This window comes from Leptopilina heterotoma, unplaced genomic scaffold, assembly GCF_015476425.1.
Source record: "Leptopilina heterotoma isolate Lh14 unplaced genomic scaffold, ASM1547642v1 Lhet_63, whole genome shotgun sequence".
Classification (NCBI taxonomy): domain Eukaryota; kingdom Metazoa; phylum Arthropoda; class Insecta; order Hymenoptera; family Figitidae; genus Leptopilina; species Leptopilina heterotoma.
This window is the reverse complement of record NW_025111149.1, coordinates 1,596,232-1,619,296: the sequence shown is the minus strand read 5'-3', so window position 1 is coordinate 1,619,296 and position 23,065 is coordinate 1,596,232. Positions and strand designations below refer to the sequence as shown.

The following is a 23,065-nucleotide window of genomic DNA, read 5'->3' as shown; positions in this document are numbered from 1 at the left end:
AATTTTTATTGCCTCCGTTGTTCTAATTTTGGGGGGGCGCTTCTGAAGTCGCTCCCTCTCCTCCGCTTTCTTCAAGGCCTTTCTCTTACGGGCCGCCCGTTTCCTATTGGAGACGGTTTCAAAGTCCTTTTCGTTTTCAGGCTTATTTTCCACAGTTGCCTCCGAACAAGAAGCAACCTTGGCCGAAGCAGCCTTACTCACCTCCGTCTCCATAACAGTAGGGTTTGGCTTGGTCTCCTTGCTCTTAACCCTCTTACCCTTGGGAGTGGTCACAGTAGAATCAGTCTCCGGACCTTCATACTCTCTAGGGCGCTTCTTTGGGTCGATGGGCTTGCTCTCGCCAGATGTGGCGTGAGACATCGATCTAGGAATTTCAGGATTCGACTCTTGTTTGCTTGGGCTAATGAAGGGCCTAGGTATAAAACGCAGGTTACTGCGAAGCACCTCGTGCACCTTCCCCAATTCCACCATTCCATCCTGAACATCCTTGCTAATGTTTCTTTGTTTCCTGCAAGCACGCCACATGCTGTCAAGTATTTTTGGGATCAGATCGACCTGTTCTAAAACATTTTCTTCGAATCTGCTAAGTCCCACATCCTCAGAATTTTTGCTTTGGCTCCCTCCAAAATCCTTGGAGCCGTCTGCACCGACTACCGGGGCTTCAACCCGATCAGAATCGGTGGTGGGATTACCCTCTACAGAGGTACCCACTTGGAGTAATTTAATTGATTCTTTATCCATTTCATCATTTTTTTTAATTCTTTGCCCCGTATCGAGGGAACGATCGAGCCTAAACAGGGTACTACCATCTGGCCAAGATGGACCCTGAACCGCCTCCGTTAGTTACATAGACGTTATAGCATTGCCGGAGCATTGATGCGACGTCTATGATATCCAAGAGCATGTGAACATGAATGTTCGGACGTGGAGGTCGATGTGTCTCTCCAAGATAGCAGGAAGTTTCCGCAGAGGGAGTGCATCCTGGTATCTCTTCACAGAGTTTACCCTCATTATTATTATTATTATTATTATTATTATTCTAATAATATTATTATGATTATTTCTGTTATAATTATAATAATTATTATTATGATTATTTCTGTTATAATTATAATAATTATTATTATGATTATTTCTATTATTATTATTACCATTGCCATTGTTACAAGGTTCAAATTGAATTATTTAAATAAAATAATTTTTGTGAATTCATAAAATGATGTATTTTAAAAAATACAATTATATTTATAGATAATTTTTAAAGATGAAAAAATAAAATTCTTTAAAATATAAAATTTCACAAAACTTCCAATTGTTTCAATTTTTTAAAATTATTTTCGGGAATTCAAGTATATCTTCAAAAAATTTTAATTACTATTTTTCAAAAACTTAATTTTTTTCAGAATTTTCAAATTAAATTTTTCAAATTTAAATCATTTTTGTAAAGTAAATATCTAAATACTTATTGTTCTTTACTTGTTTAAAATTTCAAAATACTTTCAATGTAAAACCATTGGAAAAATTTTTTATGAAAATTTAAACCGCAAATCTTCCAAAATTCAATTATTTTTTTTAAATTTTTGAATAATTCAAAACTTTTAATTTTTAAGGAAGTTAACAAATTAATAATTTTTTATATTTAAATATTATGATACTTTTACAGCAATTATAATTTCATAAAGATTGAAATTTAAAAACTTTAAACTTTTTGAAATTTACATAATTATTTCTAAAGAATCCTACTTTAACATTTTTAATTATTTTCTAAAGTTTTAACCAAAATTCTTTTTTAAATCAATTCTTATCAGAATTAAATTATTTAAATACAAAAATAAATAATGTATAGAATAATTAATTATTTTTAAAAATTGCAACTGTACCTCTTTATTGAGTTTTTGAAATTTTTGGTTAAATTTTCTTACTCCACTTATTTTATTATTTGCAAATTAACTGTCAAATTTTGACATAACAATTCGAACTATAAAACAAAAAATTGGATTAAGGTCATGTTATTCAGTGGTCACGTGTTCTCATAGTAAAGTATATATGGAGCACGTGACCACTGAATAACATGACCTTAAAACAACACTAACTTGACGTGAGGACAAATTATGTCGATTATTATAATAATAATTATTAATATTTTTATTATTACTATCATCATCTCTTTTTCATTATTATTTCAGGCCATCTTTATTGTGACGGAAAAGCAGATTGCGCTGATGGGAATGACGAAAAAAATTGTACATCAAATATAAAAGCATGTGATCCTACGACTGAGTTTGAATGCAGTCAGGGCTCTTGTATTCCATTGAAAAATGTTTGCGACAAAAAGCCTGATTGCATTGGTTGGGAGGACGAAAGTAACGAACTTTGTGGAATCAATGAATGCTTAACAAATAACGGCGGATGTTCTCAAGTCTGTATTGATCTTCCCATTGGTTATAGATGTGATTGTAATCCAGGATATAAGCTCGTTGACAATCGAACTTGCGATGGTAATTATGATTTTTTACCCTTTTTTACTATTTGAGAGAATATAATTTATAATTATACAAAACTCATATTTTATTTCCAATATTTTGATTTACGTTTAAAAGAAATTTTTGATTTTCTAAAAATAGAATTTTTTTAAAATTTAGAAGCTATTTTAGCGAATATTTGATCAACTTTTTTTAATTTAACAACATTTTGAGTTGAGCAAATTGAAATAATAATTAAAAATTATAATGATTGAAATAAAATGCAGATTTTTTTTTAATATTGAAGAATTTGTTAAAAACAGATATCGATGAGTGTCAAGAGCCAGGAACTTGTTCTCAATATTGCTTCAACGAAAAGGGTACTTACAAATGCAGTTGTGCCGCTGGTTATTTACGTGACCCGAGAAATCTGACCCGTTGCAAAGCAGCCGAGGGTCATGCGAGTTTACTTTTTGCCAGACGGCACGACATAAGAAAAGTGGCTCTCGATCGTCAAGAAATGACGTCGATTGTCAACGATACAAAAATGGCAACGGCTCTTGATTTTGTCTTTCGTACGGGAATGATCTTCTGGAGTGACGTGAGCGAGAAGAAAATATACAAGTAGGTTTTGTCAGGGAATTTTATCAAAAAGTATTGAGAAAATATCGAATTTCTACAGGGGAAAGTCAATTCAGGAATAAAACAGAGAATTTCACCAAAAGTATTAAACTTCTAGAATTTGTAAAAAAAAATTCTTGTCTTTGGTTTCCAGCAACCTTTGAAATTATTACTTTTCAATTTTTTTTTGTTCACCTCATAAACTTTGAAATTACTTTGAATTTTTCTTCAAAATTCAATTATTTTCAAAAATTTTCCTAAATTAATTCTACGCAGACGTCTAATTATTTTCATTAATAAGAAAATTCTGTTATTTACAAAGTTTTTATAAATTTTTTCGCAATAATTCCATTATTTTCATAAATAATAAAACTCATCCCAGAATTTCAATTATTTTTAGTACAATTTTATTTAAATGCCTCGAAAAATGTAATTATTTAAAAAAAATTTATTAAAATTCGTCGAAAAAATGTAATTATTTAAAAGTTTGTTGATGAAATTCTTTATGAGAATTCAATATTAAGAAACATTTAATTATTCAATAAAGTATCAATTTTTCTATTTAAATAATTGAATTCTAGTAGATTTTTCTAATAGAAATTGATAGATTTAAATATGAATTTTTTTAGTCAAAATTTTAGATAATAATTGAATATTTAAAAGCATAGCGTGAATTTTTAGAAATAATTGAATTTTGAAAAAGTTTCAAATTGAAATCTTTGAAAATCCGAATTTTTCATATTTTTAACTAACAATTCCGTAGAATTATTTTTTTTCAAAAAGTTTAATTGAAATTATTCCAAGTTTTTTATTTTAAAATATATATTTAATTGAAGAATTTTCGAATAATCGATGAAATTTCGTAAAATTGAATTGAGGCCTTGGATCCAATAACTCGCCCGACGCTCGGAGACACGCGTTAATGCCAGTCGGGTAGCAGTGAGTGGCCCAGAGGCGCTCACTGCTCACTGACTGGCAGTTGCGCGTTCCTCCGAGCGTCGGGCGAGTTATTGGATCCAAGGCCTCAATTGTAAAAAAATACAGTTGAAAATTTTCAGAATTCTTAAAAAAAATTATTGTAAATAATTGATTTAAAGAAAAATTTTAGTTAAAAATTCTAGAAAATAATAATTGAATTGAAATGATGAAAATAATTTTGAAGAAGTTAGAGTAAAAATATTTTTGATAGTAGAAAATAATGATCTTATCACTCGGTTCATGTTTTATAATAATATTCTCATAAATTGTTGAATTTCAAAAAGATTTGAATTTGAATGTTTTGAAAATCTTAATTACAATAGAAAAATTATTTTTTGTAAATAATAAAATTCTTCAAAAGAATTGAATTATTTTCAAAAATGTTAAAATAAAATTCTTCTAAAGAATCTAAATTAAATTTTTTCTATTTTAATTATTTTCATAAATAATAAAATTGAATTATTTGAAGTACAATTTTTTGCAGAGCACCAATCGACGAAGGCAATGAGAGAACGGCAGTGATTGATCAGGACACAACAACGTCGGATGGCCTGGCTGTGGACTGGATTTATAATCACTTGTATTGGACGGACTCAGAGAAGAATACAATAGAATTGTCCAATTTCGAGGGAAATATGAGAAAAACATTGATAACGGATCAAGTGCAAGAGCCTCGAGCAATCGCCTTAAATCCCTTGGAGGGCTGGATGTTCTGGACCGATTGGGGAGACGAGGCGCGAATCGAGCGCGCCGGCATGGACGGTTCCCATAGATCGGTGATCGTTGGCACCGAGATCAAGTGGCCGAATGGCCTAACATTAGACTTGATTGGCAAGAAGGTCTACTGGGTCGATGCGAAATTAAATATCATTGCGTCATGTAATTACGATGGTTCGGGTCGAAGGACTATTTTGTATTCACCAGATTCGTTGCGTCATCCGTTCAGCATCACGACTTTCGAGGATTACGTTTATTGGACTGATTGGGATAAGGAGACAATTTTCAAGGCGAATAAATTCACTGGGAAGGACGTTCAGGCAATAACGTCGCAAAGATCACAGCAGCATCCGATGGTGGTTCACGTTTATCATCCCTATCGCCAGCCTGACGGAATTAATCAGTGCCAGGCCGTCAATGGCCACTGCAGTCATTTGTGCTTGCCTGCTCCAAAAATTAATACGAGGTCGCCTCTACTCAGTTGCGCTTGTCCCGATGGTCTTAGATTATTACCTGACGGACTCATGTGCGTCGAGAACGGTAAGAGATGTTTACATAAATTCTTTTTTTTTATTGTTTTTCATATATATCACTCAGTAGATGATACATTGCATTCAAAAAAACGAATGGAATATTAATCTCTCTGGTTGTGCATGAACAGTTTTTTTTTCCAAATTATCAGTATTATTAAAAGTGGGAAGCATCTTTTCATTTTTAGAGAATTTTTATTTAAATTTCCCTTTGGCAAGTGCTCTAATTGCTTTTTTTATTTTCTAGTTATATTTTTTAACTTCATACTTTTACAGGGTTGCCACTGTTTGGAGAAATTAGGAAAAATAAAATTGGTTAGAGAAATCAATATCATGGAATTTCACCTGGAAAAATAAAAATTTCTAGAATTATTACACAAAAATCCAAGTTTTTGGTATCGAAAAGGATTACAGGACAAAAAGTCCAATTAGTCCTAAATAAAGGATTTTATTTTTTTTTACTTTTTATTTCAATAACTTTGGACTTTTGGTTCTAGACTTTTCGGTTTGGACTTCTTGTCCTGCAACGATCGAAAAGTATTTTCGAAAAAAATCCTTGAATTCTCATTGAATTTTTTTCATCTGTTTTTTTGTTTGTAAAATAATTAAATTCTACAATAACTTTCTTAATGTTATTAACTACATACAACTAACTGAGAAAAGATGTCAGTTGGAAAAAGTTGAAATTTTTAGATATAATTGAATTTTAGAAGGTTTTAAATTAAAAGTTTTGAGAATTTCAATAGCTCTTGAAAAATTAATAAAAATTAAAAATTCTGAAAACATTTAGCTTTTTGATAAATTTGTAAATAATCAAAACATTAAAATTTATAAATTGAGCCTCCGGAAAGTATAACCACACATAAAATTCTGACGCCCATTGAATTAGCATGGCGGTCAGAATTTTATGTGTGGTTATACTTTCCGGAGGCTCAATTTATATTTAAAAATTCTGAAAAAATCAGTTTTCTGGGAAATTTAAAATTCAATTGATTAAAATTTCTGGAATCATTAAAACAAATTTAAAAATTTTAGATTTATATATTATATAAATATATTTTTGGCTTTTGGTGGCCCTTAATAATTTTAAAAAGCTTATTGTCCTTAAATTTTCACTTTCACCTGAACTTTTGTATTTAAATAATTGATTTAGAGAAAAATTTCAGTTGAAAATTCTAGAAAATAATTAGAATATTAGAAGAGTTATAGTAAAAATTTTTAGAAATAATTAAATTTCGAAAGATTTCAAATTAAAATTTTTAAAAATTTTGAGTAACTTTAATTAAAAATTCTGAAAAACTTAGTTTTTTAAAAAATTTAATTATTATCAATGTTTTTAAAACTATTTAACCTTTTTTATATATATTCATTAATTAATAAATTATCAAATAATCGTAATTTTGGAATATTATGGAGGTTGTTTACAGGTATGCAGACCTTCAGAAAAAATATTGAATTGACATTAAAGAATTTTTTAATATTATTGTTATTCGTACCTTCTGGAATAACAAATATCAATTTTCAAGAAGAAAATTTGAAACTTACAAAAATTGTTTATTTAGTCATTTTGCATATGATCAAAGTTTTCTTCATATTAAAAGGTTAAACTTTTTCAAAACTGATTCGATTTAAGTCAATGATGGCTTATTTTCTTCAGAAAATGGTTCTTTATAACTTGACCGCTCAGATTTATAAACAAATACACTGTTTTGAAAATATGCTTATTTGTTTAAAAAAAATTTTTTAAATTAAATCACTTTTTTTAAACAAATAAGCATATTTTCAAAACGGTGTATTTGTTTATAAATATGAGCGGTCAAATTATAGAGAATCATTTTCTGAAGAAAATAAGCCATCATTGACTTAAATCGAATCAGTTTTGAAAAAGTTTAACCTTTTAATATGAAGAAAACTTTGATCATATGCAAAATGACTATAAATAAACAATTTTTTTAAGTTTCAAATTTTTTTCTTGAAAATTGATATTTGTTCTTCCAGAAGATACGATTAACAATAATATTAAAAAATTCTTTAATGTCAATTCAATATTTTTTCTGAAGGTCTGCATACCTGTAAACAACCTCGTCCTTTAAAACTCGTCGAAAAATCAATAATTGATTTTTCGACGAGTTTTAAATAAACTTTTTAATTTTAAATAATTGAATTCTGGAAAATAATTTCTAAAAATTATTAATAGTAATTGATTTTTAGACCATTCTTAAGTGAACTTTTATTTTAAATAAGTGAATTCTCGAAAATAATTTCTACAAATTATTAAAAATAATTTATTGAGAGAAAAATTTGAAAAAAATTTTATTGGTAGAGATTTTTAAATATAATTTTAAGAATATTTGTTATTTTATGACATTGATTTGAAAATAATACATTTTTGGTGTCTTGTAACCTTTGAAAATATTTAAAATATTTAATATTTCTTTATCTTTTAAAATCATAACGAATTAAGGTTTTTAAAATATTTCAATTCTATTTTCAAAAAAGAGAATCGAATTTTTATAAACAAGTAATTTGAACTTTTTGATATAATTAAATTTTCCTAGAATTCTATTAAAATTTAAATTTTTTAAGAATTTTATTAAAATTTGAATTTGTTAAAAACTTTATTGAAATTTTTGAAAATTTGAGAAGTTCGACCCAATAATTAATTTTATTTCGTAAATAGACAGACACTCTAAAAGTTTTAATTTAAATTTTTGATTCTAAAAATTGTCTCTTTTTATAATTGATCTTCTTTTGAATTGTTTTTTTGGTAGGATTCAGGGAAAAAGTGAATATTCTGCCTGAAAATCAGGAAAAAGTGAGGGAAATAAAAAATGAAATTTTTGTGGCAATCCTGTTTTCTTGGAACGAATTTAATTTTTTTTAACTACAATAATTCAGATGGGAATATAATTTTTATTCATGGAATAATTACATTTTTAGACTGTATTTTCACAAAAACTGTCGATGGACAAAAATATTATTGTCTTTTTTTTCTCGTTACTTTTGCATCAGGCGCTTATCGATATTTTTTTGATATTCATTATTTTTATTTGCATCGATGTTGCATGAAAAATGGGATATTCCAGTAACAACGACAGTTGCACCTACGACAAAAGAGGTGATCAAGCCATTCAAGAAGCTTGTGCCTCTGAACATTTCAACAAGTGCCAGTAAGTAATCATTGGATTCATTAATCCACTTAATTTTTTTTTAATTGCAAAAAATTTAATCCTACACGGTCTCCTTTTGATAATGTATACAAATTCACATGTATAAAAATTCATTTTGGCCTAATATGGTTTTTAAGAATTGGAAATTCTTCTCAATTTTTCCATGATTACACACAAGATGCATGAAGAGCGAAAAAATATTCATGATATGTATTTGCATGAAATTTGAATATATTTACGCATTTTTCTCAATATGTATAATGCATTTTTTAAAAATGGGTTTACATTTTAATTTCATTTACAATTAAAAAAAGGAAGATAATTTTCATCAAAATAATTTATTGAGAGAAAAGTTGATTCAACTTTTTGAGGAAATAAATTAACCGAATTATAAATTTTTTAGGTCCAGTTAATTCCGATCCAGACGAAAGTAACAATTCAACAAGTGAACCATCAGATCGTGGTTTAGTCGCTGGAATTGTGATTGGAATTGTTTCCCTGGGACTTTTGTTACTTGCACTCGTTGCAGTTTTATGCTACAGGCATTACTTACATCGTAATGTCACCAGTATGAATTTCGATAATCCAGTTTATAGAAAAACAACAGAAGATCAATTCAGTCTTGAGAAGAATAGGTTTCCTCTTCCAAATGCAAGCGTTGGCGAAGAGGTAAATAATATAAATGCTCATTAAATTTTCATTCTTTAATTATTAACTGGCAAATGTCACGCGCGCGAAACTCGGTATTTCATTTTTTATTCTTTTTTAATTTCAAAAATCAACTTCAATTTTTTAATGATTTCAGATTAAAAATTTTAAAAAATTAATTATTATTGCGCGCGTGAATGATTTAAGGCTGCGTCTACAATAAAAAAAATAATATGTAGAAAAATGTGTAATTTGTATTGTAATGTGTATTGTTTTTGGCATTGCCAACTGTCAAGAGCAATTAATTAAACTACATTACACAATTTTTTACATATTATTTTTTCTGTTTTAGACGCAGCCTCCACAGAAAAAGTTTAATAAATTTAATTTATATTGTTCCATGTTTATAATAGTTATGATTTTATAAAAAATCTCGGTATTTCAACTAAATTATCATTTCCACGCCTCAGAAGCAATTTTTTCTTTTGCTAATTGTTTATTTTAATGATAGAAGCCATTTAAAAAAATTGCAAGAAGATCCAAGGCGTGGAAAGCAGTGGTTTTGATTTTTTGTCACGGATTTTTCAGAAATCCTAGAATATAAAATAAATCATTATTGAAAAAAATCAAAAATTGCTTCCGAGGCGTGGAAATTATAATTTAGTTTAAATACCGGGATTTTTAGAAAATCCGCGAAAAAATCAAAATTACTGCTTTCCCTGCCTTGGATCCTTTTGTAATATTTTTAATGGCTTCTGTTATTAAAATAAATATTTACCAAGTGAAAAAAACTGCTTCCGAGGAGAGGAAACAATAATTTAGTTGAATTTCAGGGAATTTTGGAGTATCCATTACAAAAAAATCTATATCACTGCTTTTCCCGACTATGATCCTTCCGAAATTCTTTTTAAAGGGCTTTTAACATTTAAATAAGTAATTACACGAGAAAAGAAGGTACACTGCTGTTCATTTGGAGGTTGTGTATCGCAATTCAAATTTGGATCAACTGCGCACTCTAAGGGTGGAGTCCCATGACAGCGTTTTGCGTTGCGTCGTAATGGGAGAGAAAAAGACGCAAATATACGTTTGCTGCATTCTCTCTCATTACAACGCAACGCAAAACGCTGCCATGGGACTGCGGCCTAAAGGGGCGTGTAACGCGCCCCTTTAAGGCCAACGCAGAATAGATCTGTAACCGGAACCGCAATCGTAAGCGTAACCGTAAGAATGATTTAAAGAAGGATAGGTATATTGTTTATCCTTCTCTAACTCATTCTTACGCTTACGGTTACGATTGCGGTTCCGGTTACAGATCTATTCTGCGTTGGCCTTTAGAGCGCGCTGCTGACTCTTGACATGGGACGCAGTGAGCTCGCATGGTCTCCATAAGGGGCCGTTCAAAAAATACGTAACGCTTTAGGGGGGAGGGGGGGTCAAGCTATTTGTTACGGTCAGCAGAAAAAATGGCGCTAATGTATACAACATTGCGTTACATGGGGGGGGGTCCAAATTCCCGAAAAATAGCGTTACGTATTTTTTGAACGGCCCCTAAAGGCCTTTCTCCAATATGTTCCTAAAACTCTGCGTCTGCGTCGGTTCCTATAGCAACACATGCTAAAATCAACGCAACGCAGTCATTCGCACACTTTTTAAAACCTATTGGAGAAAGGCCTTAATAAGCCTACTCCATAAAGGGGCTTGTATACCTCCTCCGTTCTGAGTATATTCAGAAACGTCCAGCGTTTTGATTGGCTATGCTCATAGAGAATTTCCAAAACATTAAATTTTTTGGAAATTCTCTATGAGCATAGCCAATCAAAACGCTGGACGTTTCTGATATACTTAGAACGGAGGAGGTATACAAGCCCCTTAACCTAGGATGCGGTCTCACTGCGTCCCACGAGTCAAGGAGAGTCCAGAATAGAGTCGACGTCGGTATGAACGCGTTGATACTAACGCGTCGTCCTATGTATTCCATATGGAGATCACGTGACCAACGCGACAAATAGAAATTATAGGGATTTTTTCCTAAAGATATTTAAAATTTACTAAGAAAAATGTTTTATAAATATATTAGGGACTTCCGTCTGAGCAACGGTATCGGACGCACGCGTTTCTTTTTCTTAAAAAGTTTCTTGTGTATTTCCGGGCTTTTATATTTAGAAGTGCTTTCATAGATCTCAGCTATATTCCTGAGATCTCTCTTTAGAATCGAAATAGTGTTTATTCCGCCTGCTTCACAGGCATCGCGTCTTTTCTGAGTGGTTTCTTAGGTTAACGCCAGCCACAGGGCTGCGCGTAGGCTTGCAGAGTGGACATGTCGCGCATGGATGTTGGCGACTCGAACAATTTTCAGAATGATCCAGATTTAGAAAATGCCGCTAAAAATTTGCTTTTTTATCAGAATAATCAAAAACATACTAGATCGCGTCAAAATTTATTGTCTTCATTGGAAATGGATCCAGCCGCAAAACGCTTGTGCGATGGCGAAAAAGGTAAAAATAACGAAAAGGTAATACCCTCGAAAGAACAGAATTCTGAAGGTCACACGCGGAAACCCTTAAAGTACGAAAATTCAAATAAAGACAACTGTCCGGTTTTTATTCAACGCGACCCTAAGTCGTCGGATGCGTCTAAAGATTTGAATCATGTATCTGTCGGTAATGGAGCTCTCACAGCTCTGCCTGCCTGCGCAGGCAGTAATTGGAGTAAGAGAGAAAATCAATTAGAGTGAAAGAGACAGTAAATTCAAATTTATATGCTGCCTACTAGCTGTGAGAGCGCCTTAAGATGCTTCACACATTCTATCCCGGAAAATCGTCGGAATTCATCCGAGCGGTCGCGATAAGGTTCGCGTTGCTATGAATAGTTTCGTGACATGCCAAGGCATTATTAATAACATCGGTCTAGACATCTCTACCGAAGAGATATTGGAAAACGCGGAAATTATTAGTAATTGCAGCAAAGAGTGCAAGATTATTAACGACCTAAGATTTAACCGTAAAAAAGTCGATGAAAAAAATGTAATTTCGTATGAACCTTCCACAACCGTCCTTCTGACGTTTCAGGGTACTACCCTGCCAGAACGCATCGAAATTTTCAAGGGCTCGAGCTTGGTCCGTCCGTACATCCCAGACCCTCGCATGTGTCTCAATTGCTTCCGTTTTGGACACATTGCCAAACATTGTAAGTCTAAACCGAGATGCAAACAATGTAGTAGCACGACTCCTCACGACGACTCAAGCTTGTGCACACACGCTTCGGGTCCTCCAAAATGCGTGAATTGTAATGGTTCACACAGAACTTCCTCGAAACAATGCCCGGAATACATTTTTCAAAAAGAAATTCGGTATTATGCGACGACCCACAAAACGTCCTTTGAAGAGGCAAAAGAAATCATTAGACCAAGGAAAAGCTCAAATCTCTCCAGCACCTTCAACTTTTTCAACTTTCCCGATCTAGGAGATTGCCCAACAACACCTGCTTCAATCTTACTTGATGATTCCAGCTCGAACAGACGTTCATTCGCTCACGCGACCTCCCATAAAACGCATGCACAATTTACATTACCAAAAGATAACAAACACTCAAAAAACACGAAAAACACAGCGTCATCATTCTTTGCGACCAACTTTAACAACGGCAGATCACAAAACCTTTTACCAAATGGTTTTGCTTTGGCGAAATCTGCACTTGACTCTTCATCTACACAACACAGTACCTCACCTTCCCTTCCTCTAGAATCCGACACATCTTTCTCCTTTGCCTCATTCATCTCCTGGGGTCAGTCCATTATATTTCACCTGAAGCTGTTGCGGCCTATTTTTAAAAAAATCTCATAATTTGTAAAAATGATGTTTAATATCCACAAAATTCATTTTTGAGAATTATTTTATAAAATTTTTTGAATTTAACTTAGAATTTTAATTTTTAAATTGAGTTGGACAGAAAAAAGGTTAGATTGACAGTTATGAAAATTTAATAAAAAGCATGGAAATAATTTAGATAATACAAATTTCTAGATTGATATTTGTTAAAAATGAGTTAATTTACATCTGATTCCCATTTTAACTACTTATGCGATAAAAGCCGAAAAATTTTTAATGTCTTAAAAGTTCTTAGAGGCACATGGTGGGGATCAGACCCCAAACTTTTACTTCAAATTTTTGACTCTCTAATTGGAAGCGGTATCTATTATGGATCTGCTTCCTATAACTTTAAATCTCATAAAAATTTCTCTAGACTTGAAAAAATTCGTAACCAAGCTCTCCGACTAGCCGTAGGCTACAGGAATAGCACCCTTATTAATGTAATGTTAGCTGAATGTTGTATACTTCCTTTAAGAACCAAATTTAACTTCCTTGCAAAAAAATATCTTCTAAAAACTTTCTCAAACTCAAGCCATCCTTTGCCGGCCAGACTCTCAGAACTCTTGCGCCTCATTCATAACTCAAATGTTAAATATAATTATCCTCTCTTAATTGCTTTTGAAAAAGCGAAAAATTACAGCGAACTCATCAGAAGTAATGACATCGATCCTTACTTCGAATTCCTCTATGATGATCATATATTTACTCCCCAAATCTGTTTCGATTTGGGACAATCACTCAAAAACTCTCCTAATCCCTCAAATTTATTTAAAGATATAACTAACCGCAAATTTCCTAACTGCACGTACTTTTTCACCGACGGATCTTAGTCGGGAAGGGATCTTTTGGCGGGATGTTCCTTCGTTTCTCCAACATTAAATATTTTTTCTAAAATTAAAATCTCTCACCATGCAACTATTTTTTCTCTTGAAGCATTTGCTATCTTATTTACTCTTGACTACATAATTGACTCTAATCTTACTAACACAATAATTTTCTCAGACTCACTTAGCGTTCTTAAAAATTTAAACACTAAATGCACATATCAAATCAAGTCTTACATAATTTTCGCGATTAGAAACCGCCTTAAGGTCCTTTCTGATTTGAATCGACCGACAATATTGGCCTGGGTTCCTGGTCATTCGGGAATCGAAGGCAACGAGCTAGCTGATAAAGCGGCAAAAGAAGCGTGTACGAATCCTACAGAATTAGACATAAAACTGCCATGTTCAGATTTTTATACCCTCGCACGTAAACAGCTTGACGATAGCTGTAATTCTTTTTACATCGACGTTGGTAAAAATAAAGGTGTCCACTACACACAACTTTATTACAAACCTCAAAGAAAACCGTGGTTCGCGAATTTTGTGGCTCGTAGAGCGTGGATTGTTTCACTATGTCGTGCGCGATCGAATCACTATAATTCAGCTTCTAGCTTGGCCTGAAAGAATTATATCCCTTCCGGTAACTGCTCCTGCAGTCCACCTTTTTGCAGCTACCAATTTCTAATCAATCCTTCTCCTAGAGTAGTTTACCATATCTTCAGATTTTTAAAACGAGCCAACATCCAGATTCGAATACTCTGCACGCCTATGCGCTGGCCTACTCCCGCGAGCGCGATCAGGGGTCCACGTGTCCCCTGGCTGCGCGCGCGGGAGTGGGTTGGCGTTCGTGCCACCGTTCTTTTGTTCACAGATTCAACACAATTCAACATTAAGCTCCACTCATATACACATGAGCCGAATATACACAGCGCAACGCCAGTATAAGTGCCAATGTTAAACACTACTACTACTACTACTACTACTACTACTATAAATATATTAATTTTGGAAATTTTGGTATAAAATTGATGCAAATTATTTTTTTTTATTTGCAAAAATAATAAACCCTCGGTTAGAAAACCATTAAAGGGTATTACATTGTAGTATATATCGTAGAATTTAAATTATAAAATAGATAAACAAAAAATAAGGAGAAAGAACTATCTTTTAGATAGTATATATATAAAGTAACTGCCGTTTTAAATTTAGTGAATACACATAGGGCGGTATTCATAGTCGATACTTATTTCTTAGGGTGCAATCCCATTACAGCAGAATACGTCGACCGAAAACAGAAAATCATGAGTGCGAAAGAGATAGATAGATATTGTTGTTCTTTTCACTCTCATGATTTTCTGCTTTCGGTCGACGTATTCTGCATTCATGGGATCGCACCCTTAAGCAGCGACTTAAGCTGCCACCTAGATTCATAGTCGTGCAATAAGCATTGCCTTAAGCCGCAACTTAAGCATATGCTTGACAAAGAGACGCATGCATATCCCCTAATCGCCAAGTCGTCGAATGATCAAATAGTCGAATGCCAAGTAAGGGGCCGTTCAAAAAATACGTAACGCTTTAGGGGGGAGGGGGGGTCAACATAGAGATAGTATAAATAGAGTGGGGATGGTTTGCATGTATGCGTCCGCTTGATAGAAAGAGAAAGAAGACTTAACACCAGTAGGTGTCTCTCTTGCGCTGGAGCTCTTTGAAGGACAGATACTGGTGTTAAATCTTCTTTCTCCCTCCAACCCATTCTGTTTATGGCAGGACACTTCCCCCACACGCTGCCGCCTATACCTTCCCCACTCTATTTATAATATCTCTATGGGGGTCAAGCTGTTTGTTAAGGCCAACGCAGAATAGATCTTTAACCGGAACCGCAATCGTAACCGTTAGCGTAAGAATGAGTTAGAGAAGGATAAACAATATACCTATCCTTCTTTAACTCATTCCTACGGTTACGCTTACGATTGCGGTTCCGGTTACAGATCTATTCTGCGTTGGCCTTTACGGTCAGCAGAAAAAATGGCGCTAATGTATACAACATTGCGTTACATGGGGGGAGGGGGGTCCAAATTTTCGAAAAATAGCGTTACGTATTTTTTGAACGGACCCTAATCGAATGGACAAAACGTCGAATGCTAATGGCACGGTCACACCTCGGCTGCCTGCCTGCCTGCGCAGGCAGCCGCCACGAGAGTAAGAGAGAGGAGACGAATAATTTAAATTGTCTGACTCTCTTACTCTTATGTATTGCCATGACGACCTGCAGGCAGGCAGGCAGGCAGCCGAGCTGTGACCGTACCATAAAAACATCGAATTGTCAATACGTCGAATGTTAAAAATATCGAATCGTCAATACGACGAATGTTCAAAACGTCGAATTATCAATTCGTCGAATGTTAAAAACATCGAATTGTCAATACGTCGAATGTTCAAAACGTCGAATGATAAAAACGTCGAATGCTAAAAACATCGAATCGTCATGTAGTCGAATGCTAAAAATATCGAATCTTCAGTTAATCGAATGCTAAAAACATCCAATTGTTAATTCATCGACTGCTTAAATCATCGAATTTTCCATTCGTCGAATGCTAAAAACGTCGAATGTTCAAAACGTCGAATGCTCAAAACGTCGAATCGTCATTTAGTCGAATGGTAAAACCATCGAATAGTCCATTCGTCGAATGCTTAAATAGTCGAAACGCCATCTGTTCGAATTATCAAGTAGTAAAATAGTAAAGTTGTCGAATGTTCAAAACGTCGAATCGTCATCTGTTCGAATTGCCAAGTAGTAGAATGGTAAAGTAGTCGAATGGACAAAAAGTCGAAACGCCATCTGTTCGAATTATCAAGTAGTATAGAATGGTAAAGTTGTCGAATGTTCAAAACATCGAATCGTCATTTAGTCGAATGCTAAAAACATCGAATCTTCATTTAATCGAATGCTAAAAACATCGAATTCTCAATTCGTCGAATGTTCAAAACGTCGAATGATAAAAACGTCGAATGCTAAAAACATCGAATCGTCAAAAGTTTGAAAAAGTTCTTTGTTTTAAGTTAATGTCTACTGAAGACAAAGAACTTTTTCGAACTTTTGACGATTCGATGTTTTTAGCATTCGACGTTTTTATCATTCGACGTTTTGAACATTCGACGAATTGAGAATTCGATGTTTTTAGCATTCGATTAAATGAAGATTCGATGTTTTTAGCATTTGACTAAATGACGATTCGATGTTTTGAACATTCGACAACTTTACCATTCTACTACTTGATAATTCGAACAGATGGCGTTTCGACTATTTAAGCATTCGACGAATGGACTATTCGATGGTTTTACCATTCGACTAAATGACGATTCGACGTTTTGAGCATTCGACGTTTTGAACATTCAACGTTTTTAACATTCGACGTTTTAAACATTCGATGTTTTGAACATGCGACGAATTGAGAATTCGATGTTTTTAGCATTCCATTAACTGAAGATTCGATATTTTTAGCATTCGGACGATTCGATGTTTATATCATTCGACGTATTGACAATTCGATGTTTTTAACATTCGACGAATTGATAATTCGACGTTTTGAACATTCGTCATATTGACGATTCGATATTTTTAACATTCGACGAATTGAGAATTCGACGTTTTGAACATTCGACGTATTGACAATTCGATGTTTTTAGCATTCGACTAAATGCCGATTCGATGTTTTTAACATTCGACGAATTGATAATTCGACGTTTTGAACATTTGTCGTATTGACGATTCGATATTTTTAACATTCGACGAATTGAGGCTGGAGTCCCATGACAGCGTTTTGCGTTGCGTTTTGTAACTAGGCCATGAGTGTGAGAGAGATACAGATATATGTTTGCTATATTTGCACTCATTGCCTAGTTACAAAACGCTACCATGGGACTCTAGCCTGAGAATTCGACGTTTTTATCATTCGACGTTTTGAACATTCGACGTATTGACAATTCGATGTTTTTAACATTCGACGAATTGATAATTCGACGTTTTGAACATTCGTCGTATTGACGATTCGATGTTTTTAACATTCGACGAATTGATAATTCGACGTTTTGAACATTCGACGTATTGACAATTCGATGTTTTTAGCATTCGACGTTTTGTCCATTCGATTACTTGGCATTCGACTATTTGATCATACGACGACTTGGCGATTAGGGGATATGCATGCGTCTCGATTTTTTGTTAAAAACAATTTAATCATTTAGAAAAAAGGTTAAAAGTTTATAAAATTTTCAGGAGAAATAAAAAGTATTTTTTTCATCGAAATGTTGAAAAAACATTTCGATATGCATCCACACACATACATCCGGAGAATTTGTTCCCCATGTTGAAATATTTATATACGCTATACTTAAAAATTTGTAAAAATAATTGATTCTAAGAAAATCGACACCCTATGAGGAAATAAAACTGTTAATATTAAATAATTATTAAAAAATACTATTTTTAAAAATTTTGTAGTTCTAAATGAAAGTTAATTGTTTTACCCCTTTTGTATGCACTCAAGGTTCATTGTTTTAGGAAAAATAAGATTTTTTTATAAAAAGTTGCAAAAAAATTCATTTTACAATAACTTTTTTTAAACAAAATTTTTTCTGTCGTTTGTTTGTTAGAGACAATGGCCAAATAAAAATGCTTTTTTTCATTTCGATTTTAAAAATACTCCTTATTTTTTGTAAAATTTCACTGATTCTGACTTAATAATTTTTTTAGAAAATATTAGTTAAAATAATTTTTTCTATTTTTTAATACAGAAAAATTTAGAATCTAAATATAATATTTCGTGAGGAATAGGAATATTTCAATTTTTCATCATTCTGGTAGTCATTTCTTGTATCCTTTTACTTTATAACTTTTTTCCTAAAAATAATAAAATATTATGCATATTTTAAAGTTTTTTTGACCCCCCTCCTCTCCATTATAAGATATTTTATGTGCATTAGCGTCATTTTTTCTAATGAATATAAGCTATCTACCGTCGCTTATTGGTAGATACAAGAGAATATTGACGGAAAAAGCCGAACGCTCAATAAGATCATCTTAAGCATTTGCTTGGTCAAGCAATTCTTAAGGTGCATTTCCTTTACCAAGCAGTTGCTTATTTTTGACTATGAATACATATGGTCTTAAGCTCGACTCAATCGAATAAGACCAACTTGATCAAGCAAAGCTTAAAGTCCAACGCACAATAGGTTCGCGAAAGTCGTTCGCGAACGAGACACATGAGATAGACAAGGACACAAATATATCTCTGTCCTTTTCTAACTCATGCTTTGCGTTCGCGAACGACTTTCGCGGACCTATTGTGCTTAGGCCTTAAGTCCTTGCTTAAGTCGGGACTATGAATACCGCCCATAGTGTTAATCTGATTACACATTTGGTACAGTAGGTTTCAATTATGCCTTCTTAGTTTGAACGTGTCGCACTCATATGTTCCCATGGGAAAATATGAGTGCGACACGTTTATACTAGGAAGGCATTTTTGAAACCTACTGTACATTGGTGCTGAAAAACCTATCGCGGATCGCAGAGTTGACAAAGCGAAAGGTTGGTTGAGTCTAGAGGACAATCTAGGTATTTTAAATTTTATTAAAGATAACAAATAAGCGGAGTCAATAGAATAGTTAATTAATTTATAAATGGTTATACATTGATTTATAAAACGTCTTTCAGCATAACCAAAAACAAACGACTATCGCAAGCCTACGAACAAAATACTATGTATCATTTTAATACCTCAGATTATTAAAAGAACAGTAAAATTGTAAGTAACTTTCGTAAATCCAAGTAACACAAAAACAAAATGATGTTATGCAAGAAAGTACAAATACGGGAACAATTATTATATAACCAAAATCATTTTTCAAAACATTAATTATAGAAAAACAAAAGACAACCCAGTAAACAAAAACTAATTAAAATAAATTAAAAAGAATTCACAAAGAGTTTCAGTGAATCCCGCTTTGTGACAAAGACGAATTGGAGCTATGTTGCAATTTTCCTGAATTCGTCAAACTGTATTGAACTTCCAAACCTTCTATTCTTACTAATTCAATGGACAAGTTTTGGGGCTTTTAATTTTTTTAATTCGTCAGCACGAATTCAATGCATGCCTTGGTCATTTCTTACGAATGCGAATTCGTTTGCACAACTTCAGGCAAATTGAATCGAATTCAATCGAATATACAAAGAGCTTGAATGAATCCCGCTTTCTACCAAAAATCTTAATTCATTTAAATCCGTTTGAATTAGTTTTTTTACTGGGAACACTTTCTGTTCACGGAATAGCAAATTATTATTACGTATGTATAGGTAAGGTATAGGTATAGGTATATAGGTATACAGTAGAGACTCCATTATCCGGACTAATGGATGCAGGCACTTGTCCGGATAATCGAAAATCCGGATAATCGAGTAAAGTACGAATTAAACAAATTTTTGATTCATAATTTTATGTATTTATTTGCGGGGTGAAATTTAAAATAGAAGTTAACGGCTTGAGACCTTATAAACTTTGTATTAAAAAAAAATTTTTTTAATTTTAAATTTGTCCGGATAATCGAATATCCGGATAATAGGGGTCCGGATAATGGAGTCTCTACTGTATTTTAAAATAATATTGTTCGAATGAATTCAATTTTCTTCATTAATAATAAAATTCCAAGAATTAAATTATTTTCATAAAAAACAAAATTCTTGGGAAAAATTCTATAATTTTCGTAAATAATAAAATTATTCGCAGAAATTTAATTATTTTCAATACAATTTAAATGAAATTCCTCGAAAGAATTAAAATATCTTCAAAAAATTTGATGAAAATTCTTCGCAGAAATTTAATTACTTATTTTCAATGATTTTTATAAAATTCTATATTAGAATTCAATTGCTTTCAATATAATTTTAATTAAATTCCTTGACAGAATTCTATTCTTTTCAAAATTTTAATTAAATTCTACGAAACAACTTAATTATTTTAAAAAATTCTAAATAAATTCTACTGAAGAAGACAATTTTTATAAATAATACTATAAAAAAATTCAATTATTTTAAAAAATTTCATTTAAATTCTTTGCAAGAATACAATAATTATTTTATACATCATTAAATCGCAATAATCAACTGTTTCTATTTCTTACAAAATTTAAGAAAAAATCAATTTCAAGTATGAAAATGTCAAAAGACACAAAAAATTATTATAATAAAATTATTATAAGAAATATTATTGAAATTTCTGTTTCTATTTACCCTGAATTTAATACTTAATTTAAAAAAATGTTATTATTTTCAACAGGCCCAGGAGCCGCTGACGAGTCCTGGAACAAACGATTACGTTTAATATTTAAATGGTCTTCGAAAAGGGGCTCAGCAGGCTGAGAAGAGATTTTTACCCCGTGCAATAAAAAGAAAATGATCGCCTCCAAGAAGATTCAAGAAACGAGAAATAGAAATAACAAGAAAGTTTTTCGAGCGATTATTCTAAGTCTGCCGGAATGCGCGCCTGCCTGCCAACTCAGCTGTGATTATGTTTATTTTTTATACTACGTCCTTTCCTTTTAATGAACTTGTGCATGTCATCCTTTTTAAGTTTAAAACTACACAACCGCGCAAAAAGACTTTTTTTTCTTCTTGCACAAAAGGAGGAGCCTATTGGCTAAAAAACAAATAAAGCTTGGCATCGATAACATTTTAAATATAATATCAATGCCACGCTGTTAGATCAATTCTAATTTGACAATTCGATTTAACGAAAAGACACTTTTCTTAAATTGTAAATACACTTTTATAGAAAGAGAGAGAAAAATTTTTTACTTCCGTGATAAGTTGAAAAAACTCTGTATATATTACACACGCTCGTGACGTTATTTAATTTAAATTATTGCTATATTTGTACATAAAGACAGTATTCGTTGAAAGATCTGCAATTTTTACGGTTTTTTTTTATCTTTTTCTCGAAATTGTATTAAAAAAATTTACAATTGTAATTATCTACCACTCAAGATCGATTTGACTTTTAAACAATATTTTAATTTATTTTTATCAAATTTCGTTGAATTTGATAAATCGATCGAATTTTAATTTTTGATCTATTTTAATCCAAAGAATTTAATTTCTATGAAATTAATTTAAATCAAGTTTTATTAAAGTTTAAATAGAGATCGCTCCAATAGTAATTGCTATAAATGTAAAAGAAATTAATTTCTAAGATAATTTTCATTTAAATTATTTTGTTAAAATTTGTTTCTTTACTGTCTTTTGAAATTTATTATTTAAGCTATTTTAGTTTACAAGATTAAAATAGTATCCTATTTTTAATTTCTTTTATGAGGCAGTATTCTAATTGGTTGAAAGTTAACATTTAGTATTTTTAAAAATTTGTATTTATTTTCTCATAGAAAAATTTAATTTATTTACTTATTGAAATATTTAATTTATTCACGTATTTAATTAGTATTTTATTTACTTTCTAAAGAATTTGTTTACTTTCCAAAAAAAAATTGGTTAACTTGGTAAAAGAATAGAAAAAATTGTGCAATATTTATTGAAATTAGGAAATTCAATTTTACAAGAATATTGTAAATTCAATCGGTTTTGAGTGAAAAAGAAAAAAATGAGGTGTTACTAATATTAAAAGGCGAGTTTCTCCTTTTGTGCTTTATACACGAAGCGCACGAGCAGCGCTCCTAGCACGTCCAAACTTTTGAAATTAAAAAAATAAAGAAAAAAGTAAAAAAAATTATACAAAAAAAGCTGCTCGTGCTTTCATGGTAGATTATTATAATGCCATAAAGAGCTCATATTTAGGAGAATTTTGTTAATTATTGTAATAATAATAATAATAATAATAATAATAATAATTGTAACAGGTGACAAATTAATTAGATGTAATTAAGAGCAGCTCAATGACACTAAGTGTGACTGTGCGTCTGTTAAGGAAAAGAAAAAAAATTATTCACTGTTCTTGTTTACACATGTTTATACATGTGTAAACAAGAACAGTGAATAATTTTTACATTTACATGTATAAACAAATTATGAAATTTTTGTTTAACCTCAACGATTTCTCATATCGTTAAGAAAGAAATTTTTCGACTTGACTCAATATTCGTATAGTTTTTTTCCGGGTAATGTTATAAAAAGAATGCTTCCAAATAGCGAATTAAATTTTAAACTTGAAGATATGATTTAATTTTTAATTTTAAATTAAT

General features: G+C 31.8%; 1 protein-coding gene across 6 annotated transcripts in view; it reads left to right on the top strand.

The window, feature by feature from the left end:
* The window catches only part of LOC122509861 (low-density lipoprotein receptor-like), a 201,130-nt gene extending 178,340 nt beyond the window's left edge, over window positions 1–22,790 (top strand). For 4 of the 6 annotated variants that reach the window (XM_043624151.1, XM_043624149.1, XM_043624146.1 and 1 more), the window contains 6 exons: window positions 2,187–2,498; window positions 2,786–3,086; window positions 4,546–5,318; window positions 8,395–8,478; window positions 8,882–9,147; window positions 21,151–22,790. In XM_043624151.1, coding sequence (XP_043480086.1) covers window positions 2,187–2,498; window positions 2,786–3,086; window positions 4,546–5,318; window positions 8,395–8,478; window positions 8,882–9,147; window positions 21,151–21,195 — 1,781 coding nt within the window. In that variant the 3' untranslated portion in view covers window positions 21,196–22,790. Of the gene's footprint in view, window positions 1–2,186; window positions 2,499–2,785; window positions 3,087–4,545; window positions 5,319–5,584; window positions 5,731–8,394; window positions 8,479–8,881; window positions 9,148–21,150 lie in introns of those variants that run through there. The other 2 variants (XM_043624148.1, XM_043624150.1) reach the window with 2 other exon arrangements.
* Window positions 22,791–23,065: the final 275 nt, after the last annotated feature.